At 40.6% G+C, this 19544-nt stretch overlaps 1 protein-coding gene across 6 annotated transcripts; it reads left to right on the top strand.

Moving 5' to 3' along the window:
• Nucleotides 1–1638: 1638 nt before the first annotated feature.
• als2b (alsin Rho guanine nucleotide exchange factor ALS2 b) lies at nucleotides 1639–18605 on the top strand. Of its 6 annotated transcripts, XM_055227504.1 has the most exons (35): nucleotides 1676–1791; nucleotides 2080–2143; nucleotides 2402–2547; nucleotides 3098–3969; nucleotides 4632–4947; nucleotides 5120–5291; nucleotides 5365–5461; nucleotides 5540–5617; nucleotides 5712–5915; nucleotides 5979–6150; nucleotides 6252–6441; nucleotides 6508–6573; nucleotides 6645–6807; nucleotides 7839–7970; nucleotides 8482–8610; nucleotides 8934–8957; nucleotides 9529–9599; nucleotides 9690–9756; nucleotides 10487–10686; nucleotides 10782–10847; nucleotides 11456–11554; nucleotides 12089–12253; nucleotides 12634–12745; nucleotides 12820–12897; nucleotides 13650–13783; nucleotides 14150–14314; nucleotides 15001–15118; nucleotides 15385–15542; nucleotides 15658–15771; nucleotides 16015–16191; nucleotides 16267–16324; nucleotides 16526–16587; nucleotides 16664–16813; nucleotides 17850–17946; nucleotides 18019–18514. In XM_055227504.1, the coding sequence occupies exons 2-35, from the start codon at nucleotides 2124–2126 to the stop codon at nucleotides 18055–18057; spliced, it is 4911 nt and encodes a 1636-aa protein (XP_055083479.1). In that variant the 5' UTR covers nucleotides 1676–1791; nucleotides 2080–2123; the 3' UTR covers nucleotides 18058–18514. The 6 variants fall into 6 exon arrangements, with proteins under 6 accessions (XP_055083492.1, XP_055083491.1, XP_055083479.1 ...); XM_055227517.1 differs by lacking the exon at nucleotides 8934–8957 and having other exon boundaries at nucleotides 1639–1791; nucleotides 4632–4902; nucleotides 18019–18605; XM_055227515.1 differs by having other exon boundaries at nucleotides 1676–2143; nucleotides 4632–4902; nucleotides 18019–18513.
• Nucleotides 18606–19544: the final 939 nt, after the last annotated feature.

Genomic DNA, 19544 nt, shown 5'->3' with positions numbered 1-19544 from the left:
CTCCAGCAACTCTTTTGATTTCAAACTTGTTAGTTCAGGACCCAGAGAGCTCTAAACATTTAAATCATGTTTGCCCCAAGGTCTGTTCTTCTCCAGAGTATGGGAACATGCTGTAAAAGGCTGTATAGGTTAGAGAAAGTTAAGAACAGTGTATTCAGAGAGTTTTAATGAGAGGGTTGATTGTCTCACACATGAGTTTATTTAGGCCCACATCTGTACAAGACTCAAAGACATGAACACTCAACACTGTGATGGTACTTCTATAGTAGTGTGTACCTCAGATAGCCCAGTTCATGCTTTGGATTATCCAGAAACAAATGTAAATCAGAGCCGCACTGGAAATAAAACAGTAAAAGCCCTTTCAGTGCTGACATAAACCTCTGCTCAAGGGCCTTTCATCTGTATTCACTTGAAAATGTTTGATACTTGACTCCAATTCAGAACATCTTTCAAATAATGCAGTTAAAGAATTTTTTTTGTGATTTGTGTCCATGAACCCCATCGACACCTGAAACTTTTCCCTCATCCAATTAACCAAACTGTGTCCAATTTGGATTTCTGGTTTTCAAGTCCCTTCCCTTCAAGGTAGGTAAGATAGACAATTTTCAAAATTGTTATTCATGTCCCCAAAACACACACACAATCACATTTGTATCTCTATTTTCCAGAAAAACTGGAAAATAAAGTCCACGTCACCTAAGCATAGTTATTATTAAATCCATCCACCTTTGAGAGGAGCCATTGCAGTGTTACTTAGTAACATAAGACACACATGTATTAATTCAGTTTTATGTGTGAGGTTTCATGTCAGATATCTTGATCAGGTGAACAATTATGAAAAATAAAATGATGCAATAATGTTGTTATGGCATAGGTTAGGCTGGGTTTGAAATCGTTACCTGATCCGCATGACGTGTCAATCAAGTACAAGGAATAAAATACTGTACATAAGTAGAATTTTTAGGTATCTGAACTTAAGTCAATTTTACAGTGCATAGTTTTTAGTTTTACTTCACTTCATTTGAGAGCTGCACTATATTTTTAACTGGACTAAAAAATACACACAATTACTAAGAAAAATAAATAAACTTTTACTTTTTACTCTCTTTTTACTCTTAAAGTACATTTTTAAACGGGTAGTTTAATAAATAGTAGATTTTTTTCATTTGATACTTTTACTTAACCATCTTTGTACCTCTGTATCTGTACTTCATTCATCACTGGTTCTACTGAAGATGTCATAATAATCTATTTATACATTGGACAAATCTGGGGCATGGCATAACTTACTCAACAAAGTAGCACACTATTCTCAGAAAAAATAAAAACCCGCGTCCAGTTGCGGTCTACAAATTCCTCGAAATCCAAATAAATCTCGCATGTGCAAAACTGTCAAGGCCCGGACACCGTAGGGAACAACACACAAGTCTGCCCTCATACAACTAAACCTCCCTGACTTGCAGGGAGGTCGAAAAAGACAATATCATTATTTATTTATCATTAAAACGACAAGAAACACAATCAATTCCCTGTTGCCTCAATGAGAACAAATAATAAACTACTAAAGCATTAAATAAATAAAATATGTGAATAAATAACAAGATAAATCATTTCTGCTTGAGCGACGGCAGCTGCGTAGAGCATCAAACATCTTGAGTTTGTTTTTGATCTTTGGCAGTAGCAGCGTCTACTGTAAACATTACGAGATGATTGTTGGGAAACCGCTACATTTACACAGTTCTTTTTGTTTTTTCTATGTATGTAGCTAATTCTCAGTCTACTGGCAGAAAGGTGAGCTAAAATATGAATAGGTTGTTTGCTGTAGCAATTGGTTAGATGCCAACAGCGATTAGCACAGTCCAGCTAAGTACATGCTAGTTGTATCTTGAAACAACATAAGACAAATTAATTGACAGTACCAGGCTAATAAACCCATTACGGTATTAGTGAACCTCTAGATACGCCTAGTTTGACAGGGACGCGGAATTAAATTGGGCTCAGGAAAGTTGATCCCATAGATTCGTGTTTTGTGGGTGTTAGTACTAGGTTTTGGCATGAATTATGTAGCCTCTCTGACAGCTGCTGAGCACATCTGAGACAGAGATGGACAACTGACCACAGCGATGGAAGAGGCAAAGAGGAGGTAGGTCTGATCAGCTGAATGTGTCTGTGTTTGTAGTTGTTTTGAATAAGAGAAGAATACAGTACAGCCTTTGTATTTCTGGTGTCCTATAGCTTCCAAAGCCTGTTACAGTTGAGTTGTGTTAGTGTTGACTCAACGATTTCTTGCTAATGAAGTTGTGAATCAAAGAAAACCTACATTTATCCTAAAATCCCACAGAGATGGGTTTAGTTCTGCTCTGTTCCAAGGTAAAATGAACTTGTCTTTATGGTGCTGCAGGTCTGAAGAGCAGAGTGTGGAGGACAGAGGGCTGCTCCACACTTGGAGGGGTTACTCCTACAGTGTGACCCCAGAAAGGCTGCCCCTGCCCCGGCCTGTTCTCCAGGTTGCACTCGGAGCTCACCATGGACTTCTGCTGCTTGAAGGTTCAATCAATGATATTGCTGGGTTTCAGATGACATCACAACATTTTATAAGCCAATAATATAGAAATAATGTACATTTTTTGTTGTGATACAATTACAAAATACAAAGAGTTCTTTTACTTTTTGGATATTTCATGACACAGTACAATGTAATCAATAAGAAAAACTGGCTCTTGCCCTGTCTGGGAGTATGGCATCATCACATCCTAGAATCTGAAAATCACCAATACTATGTTGAAATACAAACACAGCTCAACACTGAACAGCCAAAAATCTGTGTCACTGGCAGATGGGCCAAACATCCATAGAGTATGAGCAAAAACACAATAAAAAGTAAATAAAAGAGCCGTGGAAGGCCTCGATAAGCTGATGTGTGACTACGGGTAAAATATCATTCACACCAGATTGTTAGAATACTGTTGAATAAAGAAACCAATGTTTAGCATTTAACATATTTAAACCTCTATTGTTTTAAAAGAACGGAATTAGAGATGTGTCCACACAATCCTGAGCTCTCATATGACCATGTGTCTCCTTGCTTTACTTTCAGGAGGGCAGGTGTACAGTTTTGGGGCACTCCCCTGGCGGCAAACCCAGGTTCCGGAGCATAATCCGGTGCTGGAGACTGCTTTGAGTGGTCAGTGTGTTTTGTCTGTGGCCACAGGGAGCCACCATTGTGGAGCAGTGACAGAGGATGGTGGGGTGCATATGTGGGGAGATAACACAGCAGGACAGTGTGGCCTGACTGGTCTGACCACTGTGCCTAACCCCACCCCCCTGGCTCTGCTGGATTCTGTGCCTCCTCAGAGGGTCCCTGTGCTCGAGCTGTCCTGTGGGGAGAGGCACACCTTGGCCCTGTCTTCTCAGAGAGAAGTGTGGAGCTGGGGGGCCACAGGGTCTCCTGTGAGCCGGCCCCACAAGATGGAGCAGCTAGCAGGCAGGTATGTGCTGCAGATAGCCTGTGGGGGCACTCACAGTCTGGCTCTGGTGCGCTGCCTCGGCCTGTCTAATGTGAACCGTCCCCCGGTCGACAAGTGTGGTCAGTGCCACCAGCTGCTGTACACCATGACTGACAAAGAGGATCACGTCATCATCTCTGACAACCACTACTGTCCCCTGAGAGGTGACCACTCCCAAGAGCCGGGCTCTTCTGAGTCTGCACCCTCCCTTCAAACACCCCCCTCTGACCCTGTGCCCCCCTCCACCGGCGGCTCGGACACAACAGCTCCTCCAACTATCTCGAAGGCTGAACATTTGGCCAATAGGGAGGGCTTGGACCCTCAGTCCCAGGGAGAAAATGGGGCCGCCCCAGGTGCAGTCAAGACCTCTCAGTATCCAGACAAGCAAGAGGTCAGCGACTACCTGAGGAGACTGTCCAACCACAGTGAGCCACATGGCAGGAAGGGACTGCACACCCTGCTGGTAAGCCCACCTGTCATGCACTGTCCCTCTGGCAACCCAATGTTTGAGCTGGCATGACAACATTTAAATGTATATACATGTGGCTGAGCAATATGTCAATTATATGTACATTTATATATAGAAATAGTTTGAGGAGCTCACATTTGAACTCTTTCTATAATGGAGGAATTTCTCCATTATAGAAAGGCACAGCACTGAATAATGTCAATTTCCTGTGGTAAACCAAGTGGGAAAAGCCAAAAGAAAAGAGAAGTTGTGATGTGATCAGAGAATGAAAGCAGAGTGTTTAGGTTGAGTTCATATGATCTTCATGTCCTCAGGGGGCACTCTAGTAAGAAGAACTGTCTGTGTGTCTGGTGGTCAGGCTATAGGTTTGTTTTGCAGAGAAAGAGGGTCTGAGGACAAGGGCCCAGGGGGGGACACTCGGCTGACTTGGTTCATTCTTTGTTTTAGGGGTGTTAACCAGTTTTCAACCTTTTCCCGGAAAGCCCTGAAGTCACAATGATTGCAATATTGGGCTAAATATTCACATTAAATCATCTTGTCCATCTAAAATGTTGCAGCCCTTTATGCTCATAAACAGGGTTAGCCAATAAGAGATCAACTTGTTTCAACTAGCTAGATGATTGAAATACCTACTGTATTTGTTTGTTCACCCACAGGCGTCCTCTGCAGGTGGATCCTCTATCAACAGCCTGGTGGTGTCATGTGCCTCAGCTGTGGGTGAGCGTGTGGCCTCCACCTATGAGTCCCTGTCTTTGCGGAGGATGGTGAACATGTACCTGCCCACGGGCCTGTCCCGCACCGGAGGCTCAGACAGCCCTCTGGAACAGGACTCTGGACAGGCCAAGAAGAGCTGCAGCACAGGGGACATCCAGGACGAGGCGGGGGGCCCGGGCCGGCGCCTGTCCCTCCCAGGACTGCTGTCTCAGGGTAGATACGCTGTTCACCTCTTATCCTCCTCGTATGGGTCGCTGCGTAAGTAGAGCTCTGAAGTGCCTCTCTCTCCTCACTGTGTGCCGTCCTGCTCAGCTTTGTGCTTTCCCTGTTCAGGCTGTGTTCATGTTCAGTGTTGGTGTCTCTGTTCTGTGTTGTAACAGTTCATAACAGTAATTTTGTGAATACGGACACATTTTTCTGTGGTGTATAGTGTCCCCCCGGCTGCTGAAGAAGGCGGGTCGTCCTAAGACACAGGTGCTGGCTCTGACACCTGTGGGAGGAGCCTGTGAGACCCAGGAATCACTGCCCTCTCTGCACACAGAGGTGTGGAGCTGGGGCCAGGGCCAGCATGGCCAGCTGGGGCACGGAGAGCAGCAGGACAGGTGGGTTCAGTACTATCCAGTATGTCCTGTGCCCTGATGGAAATGTTTAAATTATTCTAATGTTGTTGTGCAGATCAAAGCCACAGTGCATCAAAAGTCTGACCAACAAAGAGGTGGTGCGCATCGCAGCTGGGGCTCAGCACTCTGTGGCCCTCACGGCCCAGTGCCAGGTCAGAGCTTCCCCTGTCCCTCACCGGTCATGTCCTCACAGCCCCTTCCCCTCCTCTCACATATCATCTCTTGAGCAGGTGTATTCTTGGGGTAGTAACACCTCTGGTCAATTGGGCCACATGGAGCAGCCCAGTACCATCCCCCGCTTGGCCAAAGTGAGTGTCCTGTTCACTGTGTATGTTTATATGATTACGAGTGAATCTGCACAGAACACGTTTGTATGTCATAGTCTGAAATTGGTGTGTGCAGCTTTCAGAAGGGATCCGTGTTTGGGACATCAGCGCAGGAGACAGCCACACCCTTCTGCTGGCCGATGGCGACTGTATACAGCCCATTCTGTATTACAGCGGGCAGCAGGTGAGCGAGGGGCCAGAGGAGAGTTTGGAGACTCAGGAGAGAGAGCGAGCTAGGCCCTACACACAGCAGCCTGTGCTCCTACCTTTCTGCATGAATGTAAGTCCCCTCTTTTACCCTCCATGTGGAAGAATGATCTGTGACTTGAGTCTCTGTGTGCAGCTGGGCTATGTGAGCAGTGTGTGTGCAGGCGGACAGCGCTGTGCTGCTGTCTCTGATCAGAAGGTCATGGGCTACACAGCCAGCCTCCATGAGCTCGCCTCATCAGAGAGGAAGTACCACTGCAAGCTCTGTACTGTGAAGACACAAGTAATACGCCCCCTGCTGGAGCAAGGTAAGAGGCAGACCATTGCGTAATGACCTGGCTAATGCTAGGTTTGTTATACTGTTATGTTACGTATCAGATTCTGCCTTTATGGACTCTTTCTCTTGCAGAGTCTGTGAGCTCGGTCCTGGGGCAGGAGGCCTTTGCCCTCCTGCAGTCTTTAGCTGGACGCTTCAGTGTCCTGTGTCACCTCAGCGGTCAGCATGCAGCCAGCCTGTCCTCCAACCTGCGCCATAGACAAGATGTCAGCGCTCTGCTCTTTCCAGACCACACAGAGCTGTTTGTGGACTGCTACCAGGAGTATGTGGAGTCTTTGTACAAACTGGAAATCTAGACTGTACCCATTATTATTTTTATTGTTTTCAGGTATTGCAGTATTCTTGGCAACTTCCAGGTCATTGGTGGTTTTCAGACTCTCACAAAGCCAGCCACGTAAGTACAAGTGTGCCCTAATGTAAAACCATGTTTCAAACATAGTGACATTAAGGTTGTGTTGTGTGCAGTGACATCTTTGGGAAGAGCCCTGAGCTACTGCAGCGCTTGACTGAGTGCAGTGAGGAGAGCCCTACCACAACCGACCTCCTGGTGGCGCTCTTCTATCTCCCCACGCTCCATCTACAAGAATACTCCCGTCTGCTGCTCAAACTGGCTACTTGTTTTGAAGAGGTGGGTCACAAATCGAAGATAAAGCATCGCCACAGTCTTGATTCCCTCTAATTTAAACTTGAGTTAAAGATCAGAGTTCTATAGTGGAATTTGCTGCTTAACTCTCAGATTGCAGATTTGTTGAAATGGTTTATGGTTAATATCTCTATCTCTATCTCTAATTACTGGGCCTGTCCACATGAAACAAAAGCATCTTCTCTGTCAGCATAAATGAACATAAAGGAAATTATGTTTTGACAATAACTTCAGAAAATTGTGCCATTATTCAACCATGATGTTATTATTGCCAATTTAAGGGTGTTTACGATTAATATGACAAGTTGGTGGAGCCAATCACAAACGAATAATGCTAACGTCCAACAATTGTGGGTCAAGGTCTCCATTTTTGAGGTCATTAATGAAAGTAACTATACACTGTGTTAGAGTAGTTTTCAGATTCTGGAGTGCGGTGGTATCAGGCTTCCAACTGGGGGGGCAAGAGCTAGTTGTCCCTGTGTGATTTCACTGTACTTTTAAATAAAGTATTCAAGGGGTAAATTCACAGGTGTTTGATTGTTTTGTTAGCGGTTAAACCCTTTAACCTCTTGTATCGGATCATTAAGATGCGTTCTGGTGATGTTCATTTTAACGACCCCTGTTTGTTTTGAATGTTGTTGGCCAGTAGAGTGTTACGATGTCATCTTAAACTCAGCAATGCAATAAGATAGGCACAGCATGTGCAACAGCAGTTTTATTTATTTATTGTGGTGTTTAGAGGTTTTGTATTGTAATTACTATTATTATTATTTATGAAAAGCTATAAATATGTATATTTTTTTTAAATGGTGCATCACAAGTTTGGATATTTCTTTCCAAAATAGTGAATTTCTCATAGAGTTATATAGGCCCCTGACCTCCATCTGAAATTATGACAACATCAAATTCTAGAGCATGAACTAAACCTATAGTGTTTTTAGTTTGTGGCCAAAGTTATGCTGATTGTTGATACATGATGATTTGCTGCAGTTATGTTTTGTCTGTTGTTTCTTCAGAACTCTGTTGAGTATCAGAGGCTACATGAGTCTGGCTCTCGGTGTGAAGCTGCCAACCTCCAAGTGAAGAGGAAACGTAAAGAGGCGGAGTACACCCTGCACTTCTGGAAAAGCTTTCCCGGGAAAATGACGGTAGGATCAACAGTGTGCTTCCAACATATGTACATTAGTGAACAGAGGTGGATAGAGCAGCCAAAAATATACTTGAGTAAGAGTAACATGGCTTCAAAATAATATTACTCAAGTAGAAGTATAAAGTAGTGGTCCAAGAAATTACTGACATAAGACTAAAAAGTATTTGCAAAACTACTACTGAAGTAATAGTAACTGTCTGTATGTAATTTTTATTTTGTTTAGGATTGACCACAAAAATTAGAAAAAATAAATCATGTCTGAAGGAGCAGTGAAAGAAACACAAATGTTTACATTACTTGATATTGAAAACATAATGCTTTTGTCACCTGTAGGCTTACTCACAGTGAGAAGAGTACTACTACTTTCAAATATATTACTCAATGAGGAGTGAAATTATAAAGTATTTCTTTAGTTATATTTACTTGAGTAACTTTTTTAGAGTACTACCCAGCTCTTTTAGTGAATACCTGACATAACATTTTGAGTTGGTGTGGTCCTTCTTACCCAGGACTCCCTGCGAAAGCCCCACCGCCGCCTGGTCTGTGAGAGCAGTAACAGAGCCCTGAGTCTCCAGAACGCCGGCCGCTTCTCCGTCAACTGGTTCATCCTGTTTTCTGACGCACTGGTGCACGCTCAGGTCTGTCCACTACACTGCCTCCCTCTGCAGGAATCAATACACTGTTTCTACTATAGTCTATACTCTCGCAGTTTTACTTTGGACCCTCGCAGGCTGCCATAGTTTGAGGGTAATTTGGGGCTACGTTGCGAATAGCATTTTAATCAAGATAGACATTGGGTCATTTTGTAAGAAATTTGGCTGTTTGTGTTAAATGGCTATTATAAAAAAATTAGGATCGATCAATATGAGGGAAAAATTGGGATTAGTTTTTCCCCAAAGAAATCTATTGCTGTCCCATTAAAGTGTTCTGTATTGTGTGCCTCTTCCATGCTGCCATGCAGGGTGTGGCCCCTCATAAAAACCCTGTAAGTATCTCTCATATCATGTGTGTGTCATGTTCAGACTCAGGACCCATCCATTTAACATTTAACGATCGCTAAACTCATACTAATAATTCTAGATTAAAGGGCCTGTAAACAATTTTTTCCATGTATCTAAGTAAAATTTGTGTCCCCCCTGTACAGATGTATTGTATGTCTATGTACAGCTCTTGAGGTCAAAATAAGTCTGCCTTTATTAATTAATCTGCGTTTTATTGTCTGGGAATCAGGAAATGTATGCTTAGCGTGCAAGTTGTTAGCTTTATTGTCACGGTAAAACTCTGCTCTGGTCACTGAAAGTTATGCTTATAAACTCATTCTGGTGAATAATTAGGATACTTGGAAAAAATATATATTTATCTCTTTTTTCAGCCAATCAAAGTTTATTTATAGAGCACTTCTTAACAACAGAGAGAAAACCAAAGGCGGAGGCATTACTACTATCTAAAAAAACACTCTCAAATATAAAATTGAGCAAACACATATTGCATATTGAAACAATGCAGGAATGAAATGTGCAAAAACTTCTTAATGCTTCCTTTTGTCTTCTCTTCAGTTCTCCACCCATCACGTGTTTCCCTTAGCAACGCTTTGGGTGGAACCAATCACCGAAGACAACTCTGGCATGTGAGTTTGCTTACAACGCCCCAAATGAAGCGTGTGTAATTCTACTTTTTTCATTAACACATGATTGGCTGTGTGTGTGCTTTGACGTAGATACGGTTTAAAGGTGATCACGCCTGAGGAAAGCTTCACTCTTCTGGCCACCTCCCCTGCTGAAAAGGTAATACAGCTCCAACTGATATATATCCAGGGAGACATGATTATTGGGTTAGACTTGCCCCAGTGCAGATAAATTGTATAAGCAGAGGTCAAAAGAAGTCTGTTGTCTACTGTCTGCATCGAATTAGCATGCAACTTGACGTTTGACGATGGTTCTGGTCTCTGAATGCTGTAAAAAGCTGCTATAAACTCATTGCCGTGAATAATTGCTCAGAATGTAAAAAGTGACAGTAGCTCAGTTGATAGTGTTTGTCCACTGATCCAATATGATCAGATTTATGAATGTGTGGTTGAATGGGCGAGTGGATCCTTGATGTAAGGCTCTTTGAGTCCCTTGAAGATGGAAAAGTGTTTTATAAAAATGTGACCATTTAACAAGTTAAGTGAGGAATAACTTTGGACCACTGCAAACTGTTAAAAACTAGTTCTGTGTTTCACATTTTTAAGACTGTAAAAATCAGGTACAGCAGCTTTAAATAATTGGTTTGGAGTTACGGTATTAAGTAGTTACTAAGCCTGAATCATTCTTATTTATATGAACAATTTGTTCATTGTGAATTACGTCTTTCTTCATGTGTAGTTATAAAGTGTCACCCATAATTATTAGCCAGTCATATCCTGCTATCTTTGGTCTCCCAATCACCTCAAGACATTTATATAAATACACTCTCCTCTCCAGCAGCAGAACAATTAACACCTTCATTTTAATATAATCTTGTTCCACTTCTTAGGCGAAATGGCTGCGTTCAATAAACCAGGCCGTGGAGCAGGCTCTGTGCGGAGGGGGGCAGGACTCCTCGTTGACCAGTTCAGGTTCTGGCAGCTGGGAGCCTCCTGTCTCCAGAACGGCTACATACATGTTCTACAAGGAGGGGAGATTAAAAGAGGCCACATACGAGGGTCGGTGGGTGGCTGGGAAACTCCACGGCAGGTACTGTTTTTAATAATGAAAAATAAAAATAAAATATAGTTGAAATTATAGTTTAATATGTTAATGTTGAAAAGATGCAACGTTTTTGTTTTAAGGGGTGTTCTGAAGTGGCCCGATGGAAGAATTTACTCGGGAGAATTTAGCAACGGGTTGGAAGAAGGGTATGCACTTACTACATTATTATGAAAATGAATATTTTAACCATAAGTTGTTCCTTAATAGAGGTTAGCAATATACAAGATGTTTACATTTTTTGTTATAGTTGAGTTCTCTCTGTTAATTTCTGCTTTAAAGCTCCCCAATATAACTTTTCTGATCGAAAGTCCACCACAAAGATGTTATTGCGTTGCCTGGAATGTTCCGTTGTTCTAGCTTATATCAATGGGGACAATGACAAGTTACAGGTCAGATCTGCAGAGAGACGACCATGCTCACGGTAAGAATTGCAGGTTTAATATCATAGTGTGGAAATTCCAGGCAAAGTACTAACATTTCTATGGAGACAAGCAGATGGCGGACCCTTCCCGAAAAAAGTTGCATACTGCCACTTTATATGACGCATCACTCTGCTAGCACCACATTATTTTATTTTAACTTATGCATGCTGCTTGAAGAGAAAAGCTGTATATACAAGTTGTAAACTGTTAAATACAAGTTCAACAATTCACAATTATTATTACTAAATATAATGTAATGTAAATGTATCTAAAAAAATATTACATAGATCTCATTTACATTTCTCTCTCTCATCTCTGCCATTATGGAGCAGGTATGGAGAATATATCGCTCCAAATAAGACCCTTCATAAAAACGATTTATACCAAGGCTACTGGAAGGATGGCAAGATGCATGGTTTGGGGACATACAGGTATGCATCAATTGATTATTTGTAGTGGTAGAACGTAGAATAAAGTAAAAGTTGTAAAGTATTGTGTTTAAGTAAAGTACAGGTACGTCAAATTTGTACTTGGGTAAATTTTACAGTGGGTTACTTCATTAGATTTGAAAGTAGGTACCTGTATTTTTTTTTACTCCACGTCCTGCTGAAAAGACTGAGGGGTTTATCTTTAAAACGTTTGTAGTTTGGGCAAACAAAAATATGCAAATAATGTTTTTTGCTGAACCAAATGCTATCAAAATCACTACTAGACTGATTAGATCTCAAAATCTGTGTGAAATACTTTAAAAATTTACTTTAAAAAGTTAAACAGATACTTTTACTTAAGTAGATTTTTTCATGTGATACGTTTACTTTTATTTGAGTACTTTTTGTTCCGGTATCTCTACTTTTACTTAAGTAACAAAATTGATTACTTTTTCCACCCATGGTTAATTATTACACAAGTACAATATCTATTAAAGCAATCATATCTGCACATTTCGTCTGCTCTTGTATGGACAGATACGCCAACGGGGAGGTGTACGAAGGCTCCTTTCAGAACGGGATGAGACACGGCCAAGGCATGCTCCGCACCGGCAAACTTAACACGTCCTCCCCCAGCGTCTTCATCGGTCAGTGGGTCAACGACAAGAAGACGGGCTACGGAGTGTTTGACGACATCACCAAGTATGTACCACTAAAATTAATTTAATGTCACATTTTGTCTTTGCTACATAATTCCATATATCTTACTTCATGCATTTGATGTTTTCTGTATGTACCGGTATAAAATGTAGAAAGTAGTGAAAATAAAGAAAAAAATTAGACTGAGATTGAGATTGTGTGTCCAAACTTGATTGGTAGTGTACATATGCATATACATTCTTTGTGAAATACCAATGCAAAGGGCGGTGTTGGTGCAAAATGTCTTCACTCCTACAGCTTTTTGTCCAGTTGACAGATTTTACTTTTGGTTTTCACTATGGATCAGACCTTGACGACTGAGGGATTACACACATTACACACATGCCCACAATAATGCTAATAGTTGATGTTTTGTTTTGCAGAGGGGAGAAGTACATGGGCCAGTGGCAGGAGCACCAGCGGCAGGGCACAGGGGTGGTGGTCACACAGTTTGGGCTCTACTACGAGGGGGCGTTCAAGGACAACAAGATGATGGTGAGAGTGAGACCAGCTCCTGTACTGAAGTTTAACACAAGAAAAAACATTCTGAAGACTCCGTTTGTTTTCAGGGCATGGGGGTCCTGGTGTCTGAGGATGACACAACGTTTGAAGGGGAATTTTCTGATGACTGGACCCTGAATGGAAAGGTATTTTAACTTATTTAAAGATTCACAGTGGAACTTTTGTGGTGGTGGTTATGTCAGTGGCTTTTTCTGAAGATGTTATTGCATGGAAACAAGCAGATGAACTTAATGGTATGATCTATCTAAGAAGTCAACCACACTCACAGCAAGAATGCATTTTTTTCTTTCTTCTAAAAAAAATGTTTTTATGCTAGATGGATGGGTTTTTATATTCTGGAACATTCCTAGCAACACACTAACATCTCCATGAAGGCAAGCAGGTGGCTGACCATCCTCCAGAAAAGTTACGCAGTGCACCTTAGATATTACTTTTTGCTTATAGTTGCATACAATTTATACTTGCTGTCCTTTACTACAGAACACTGGGTTCTCTGGGTAATGGAAGGTTTTGTGAACTAGTCATGCAAAAATCATTGTGATATAATTTTGAATATTTTATTTTGAGATTGAAACTAAGAAAATATCTAATAACATGTAATTCAATTTGAAATTCAGTCACTTTTTTTTTCTTTCAATCATCACTTTTACTTATTGTGCAAAATTTTAACAAATCACAATATTTACTTAGATTTACCAGCCCCTATTTTCAAATCATACTGTATCTTTGTATTGATTTGAGTGTAAATCAGTTGTCAGACCAGAGTTTATAGTTCACATGTAATACAATCTTTTTAATACTTGCTCATGCATTTAAAAATTTGGGAACATTTTTGTTTTGTGTAAATATATATAATTTCTGTGTTAATCCTACAAAGGGTGTTCTGACCATGACCAATGGGGATTATCTGGAGGCTTCTTTCCACGGAGAATGGGGCACTGGCATCAAAGTGGCGGGATCCTACTACAAACCCCACCTGTTTGACATGGACAAGGACAAGACTGCCTCAATGTAAGGACTGCTACTATGACTACTGCTACTGCTACTATACTTCTTCTACTAGTACTAGTACTACTACTAATACTATTGCTACTGCTACTTTATAACATTTTCGTCTACTACTTTGTAACACTTTCTTCTACTTCTTAATATATTCTTCTACTACTACTACTTTACAATTACTAATTAGCTACTACTACTATAACTATGTCTACTTAATTACAACTACTACTTCTTTACCGCTACTTTACTATTAACTTCTACTTAACTATTTCTAAGTCTACTACTTCAACTACCACTAGTTAACTACTACTATTACAAATTTGTTGCCTAAGTACTACTTTTCTACTACTACTACTTACCTACTTTGTGTTGCAGGAAGCTGGGTCGTTTGTGTGTTTGTGCGGAGGACAAGTGGCAGGCCGTGTTCCAGGAGTGTTGGACTGAGCTGGGCTGCTCCGGGCCGGGGCAGGGCGACACCACCAAGGCCTGGGACAACATCACAGAGGCTCTGACCAGTAGCCAGCAGCAGGTCAAAGACAGGTGGGCTCCTCGGGCAGTTGTACACCTGTTAATTGGACTCACTTATGTCTGCTGTAGGGATGCCTCAGAGTTTGGTCTTACTAATTTATACTATGTTAATACTAAATGCTTAATACTCACTGTAGGCACTGCTCTGTCTGAAGCTCTATTACTCAAATTAGACTTTAATATGAGCTTTATTTTAACACAACTCGACCACAAAGATTTTATTTTGTTGAAACTACAACTGGTGAGCTGCTAAACAAGCCACTTTCAAATAATACTGCCATCACAAACTAGATAGGTGTGTTGTTTAAATCCATTTTGTAATTTTTCGGGAGTTTTCAGACTGTACATAACTGTGCTGAACATTTCATCATAGACATTTATGTAGAACCTCTGATTTCATATTGATAAACATATTTTGGGGCTTTTCTTTTATTCTTATCAATTGTTTTTGCAGCTTTTGTAGTTTTCCTATTATAGATACCTTGAAATTAAAATTTTGCATACCTTTGGCATAACAACCTCGATATTAATATGTCACTCTTGTATTGCCCCCGTTAAAATACCAATGCAAACCTTAATTTACTTGCATTTACATCGTACAATATTTTACCTTGCATTTAAACGAAACGCCTGATTGACATTACTTACATATAGATTTTATACAATCTTTTCTTGACTGTTTATTCCTGTCTGACCAGTCCGCAGACACTGTCCCGAAGCCAGAGCAGAACCCTGGAAAGCCTGGAGTCCATTCCTCAACATCAGGGGCCAACGACGATGGAGCGGTACCAGGCCATTCACCAGTATCTCATCAAGGTAACATGAGTCCTGTGCTTAGGGGCTTATTCTGTAGAAAACCTGCTAATCCTGTAGTTTAAATCTGTACAAACATGTTCAGATTTCAGTCTTGTCTTAAATACTCTAAACTAAATCAAAACCATGAGGAAAATTGCACTGTATATGACATATATTCTTCCTTTTTTATCTTGACCAGCTATTCGGTCTTATTTAGTCAATGTTATATTAAAAACATCACAAAAATATATTTAATTTATACAATCCATATGCGCCTGTTATGTTAGGCCTGTGAGACGCCCCTGCACCCTCTGGGCCGGCTGCTCGAGACCCTGGTGGCCGTGTACAGAATGACCTATGTGGGGGTGGGAGCCAACAGAAGACTCCTTCGCCAAGCTGTGAACGAGATCAAGTCCTACCTCAGCCGCATCTTCACTATTGTCAGGTAAAGTTTATAATGTCTTTGTAAAAAATGTATATTAAAATCTCACTAAAATATCGCAAAAAGCTGTCAGATTTTAACATGGCCATGATTGTTACTTTTTGGGTTGGATTTGCAGGTTTCTCTTTCCTGATTTACCGGAGGAGGGCGGTCAGATCCCAGAGCCCAGCAGCAAGACCACGGAAAATGAGGAGGGCTCATCACAGGGTCTGCTGGAGTCTCCAAAACCTGTGTGTGTATCTGTCCATGTTTAATTCCTCAGTGACTGCAATGGAAATATTAAAATACTCAAAAAGGGTTGTAAAGCAACCAAAAATTTGCATAATTGCTTTTATTGTATGTGTAAACAACATCTTATCTTTCAAAGTGCAGCTATATAATTTATATAAAAATGGCTTGAAATGTTGTTGAATTATTACTGGCTGGATGGTAGACACATTTGTGTAAAAGGAAATACATTTGCCTACATGTCCAGGCGTGTGGTGAGCTCGTCTGGCCTCCTTCTGCCTGTTCTCCTGCCACGCCTGTACCCCCCACTCTTCACCCTCTACGCTCTGGACAAGGAGAAGGAAGACGACGTGTACTGGGAATGTGTGCTCCGGCTCAACAAGCAGGCTGACCTGGCTCTGCTCGCCTTCCTGGGAGTGCAGCAGTATGTTTGTGCACTTCAACTAATACTCATTTTGGATCAGTTTGTAAAATGTGAAACATTTATGTTGTTGTTTAGGAAGTTTTGGCCGGTTGTTACACCTGATTCCACAATGGCACCAGGACAGAGGACGCAGGTAGGAATAAGATGTAGGCTATAACAGATACTATGGAAACTGAATGTGTAAAATATGGAAATTAAAACTTAAAACCTTCCAAAACTCTGGATAAAAAAATGAATTACACAAATGTGTGATAATTTAAATTTAAATTTAAATTTAAATTTTTGTTGACATATGATCATATCGTATCTAGACCAATTGTGTATTGTTTCTCAGGTTCTCTCCACCACCAAAGACACATGCTTTGCTTCTGCAGTAGAAACCCTGCAGCAGATCAGGTACTGTTCCCAGCGGTCTACTCTCTCCAAAGCTGATATATATTCTATATTGATTATTGATTATTTTCTGTCACAGCACCACCTTCACCCCTTCAGACAAACTGCAGTTGATCCAGTTGACGTTTGAGGAGATCACTCAGGAGGTGCAGGCTCTGCTCCAGCAGGACTTCCTCTGGTCCATGGACGAGCTGTTTCCTGTCTTCCTCTACGTCGTGCTGCGCGCTCGGTTGGTGGCAACTCTCACATTCAATGGCACTTTAGAATCCCTATTGTTTCAATCCTATTGTTTTTGGAGTGATTTTTGCACTTTTGAGCAATCTTTAATCGCTTATTTTCAAAATGTCATATCAATCCCCTTTTTCACCTGGACAGGTACATGCCCACTGCTCTCTACTTACTTTTGTTTGTTTGTTATCTTTCTCTAAGTTTATTTCCTTAATCAATGATGGGCACAGGTTTCAGCAGCATCACATCATTATTTTGGAACAAATTATTTTTTTTTAATTGTTGCTTGCTAGCATGATTTGCAGCAACTTTTTGTTGATGACATTTACAGAGATGTCAGCTCCCATTGGGCACTGTAGTTTTCTAACGTGGAAGTCAGCGTAGTTGTTTCTTTTATTAAGTTGTTTTAGATGAATATTGCTATTTAAAATGTCCAAATTACAACATAATGATCCACATGTGTCATAGATTATAACTATATAGCAGACACAATAAGTCTTATTTAAATTAAGCAGGAGGACAGTTCAGAATTCTGTTGTGGAATTGGCTGTATAACTTTCATGCTTTTGACTTGGTTTATGGTTAATATCCCTATAACTACTGGGCCATACCATACCATAATGCAAACATTCAGTCTTTTCTGTCAGCATAAGTAAACACGGTATAAAACTGTCACAAGTGAAATCATATTTTTCACAGTTACTTAAGAAAGTGGTGCCATTATTCAGCACCACAGTTGTGGTTGTTGTCAGTTGAAAGGTCTTTAAGCCATGAGATTTATATGACAAATTTGTGGAGTCAATCCCAAACTAATAATGGTAAGGTTCAACATTTGTGGATGGTAAGTTTGGATATTTCTTTCAAAAGCTGCAAATCTCCCATAGCATTATATAGAAACCTCTACCTTGCATCTGAAATTATGCCACCAGCAAATTCAAAAACGTGAACCCAACTTATCATCACTGTTATTGTTATTTCATCAAGGTTATTATAATGAATACCTGAAGTGTAAAGTCCGCTTATTGTTGTTTCTTTAGAATCAGAAACTTGGGTTCAGAGGTCAGCCTGATTGAAGACTTGATGGATCCCTGTGTGCAACACGGAGAGCACGGGATCATGTTTACAACTCTCAAAGTAACACACACATTTTAGGTCTAAAACTACCTAGGACTTTTGTGTATTTTTACTCAGTCTATCTGTTTCCAGGCTTGTTACTACCAAATCCAACATGAGAAGATCACATAGAAGATCCGCCCCTCCTTCAAAGACAATCACACGGCTGATGTGCCTTGCCTCAGTGGTGACAGAAGGGTAATGCGGCCAATGAAAAGCAAGATTGAACAGGCCGGATCATGTCGCTTGGGTCCATACAGTGCAGTGCCCTTTGACCTTTGGACCAGGGCACTGATCAGGATGACTCATCACTTCTGACTGTGCACCCCCTAGTGGAGAACCAGACTGCTCGTAAACTGTGCTGTACAGGATAGTGAACATTTCCAGTTGGACATTTGAGTTGAATGTGAAATGTGTTTTGCTAATTTAACTACGCTAATCAAAGTCAAAGTCTCGTCCTCAACAAATGGACCCTATCAGAGGAGACACATCTTTATATTCCCCTTCTTTGAGACTAAAGCTGCTACTATAACATAATACTATACACCATCAGTATTATTTTATATATATTTTTGGTCCTTCAGTTGGTTCACTTTTCACTTTTCTCAAAGAAATATACTGTCTTTTCAGAATTTAATCTGTACACTACTCCAAAGAGAGCAATAAATTATTTTAACATTAATCACTACTACATTACTGTTTTTTATGATGATTATTATTATATTTGATTTTTGTTTATCTGAGTTTTGACAGGGAACTTTAGCACAAGACCACAGCCTATTGAATTGGCCTTAGTGAAGTTGTTTAGTGGCTACCCAGAATACCTTGTTACTCAGCCAGGTAAGATTCACTTTTATTTTCTAGTTCATCATTAAAGGTGCACTGTGTAACTTTTCTGGTGGGATAAACGTGGACATAACTTTGCCTGGAATATTCTACAGTTCTATGCATTAAACTAATCTGTCTGTGTTTTCATTGGTCAAAAATTATTTCAAGAAAATGCCTTCTTACTTACAGGGTGGCCTCTTCATAGATCTAACCTGTAACTTGGGTAGTGTCACCTGATTGTCACCATGGAAATATGTAAGTTTAATGCCATACTCTTCTTGGTAACATCTGACAGCTGAACAGGATCTCTTTTATATTGCAGAAGCTTTTAGGATTTTAGGATCTTTTTTTCATATTTATATGCACCACCAGTCAAAGGTTTGGACACAGCCTTTCATTCAGTGTTTTGTTTTCTTTATTTTTACTGCATTCACATTTTAGATATCAAATATATGAAGTAAGAATTATGTAGCAAAGAAATAACTACTAATTGGTAGATGGTCACATTTTTATATAGTGCTTTTCCACCTTCAAGGCACTCAATCCACTTTACATTCATGGAACCACTCACCAGTTCACAACTAATCACGTTTATGTCGAGAGCAGGATTCGACCTGCAAACCTTCAGATCAGTCAACATGCACTCCATCTACTGAGCTACTGTTCTTATCGAAATGCCAAACAAAGTTATCGAATATTGCATCTTTTTTTATATTGTGTATCCCTAGTAATAGACAAACAAGTGGCAGACTGTCCTGGAGAAAAGTTACACAGTGCAACTTTAAATAGTT

The sequence above is a fragment of the Periophthalmus magnuspinnatus genome, chromosome 2 (assembly GCF_009829125.3).
Source record: "Periophthalmus magnuspinnatus isolate fPerMag1 chromosome 2, fPerMag1.2.pri, whole genome shotgun sequence".
Classification (NCBI taxonomy): Eukaryota; Metazoa; Chordata; class Actinopteri; order Gobiiformes; family Gobiidae; genus Periophthalmus; species Periophthalmus magnuspinnatus.
Note: the sequence above shows the minus strand (reverse complement) of the source record. Positions and strands in the feature narration are given on the sequence as shown.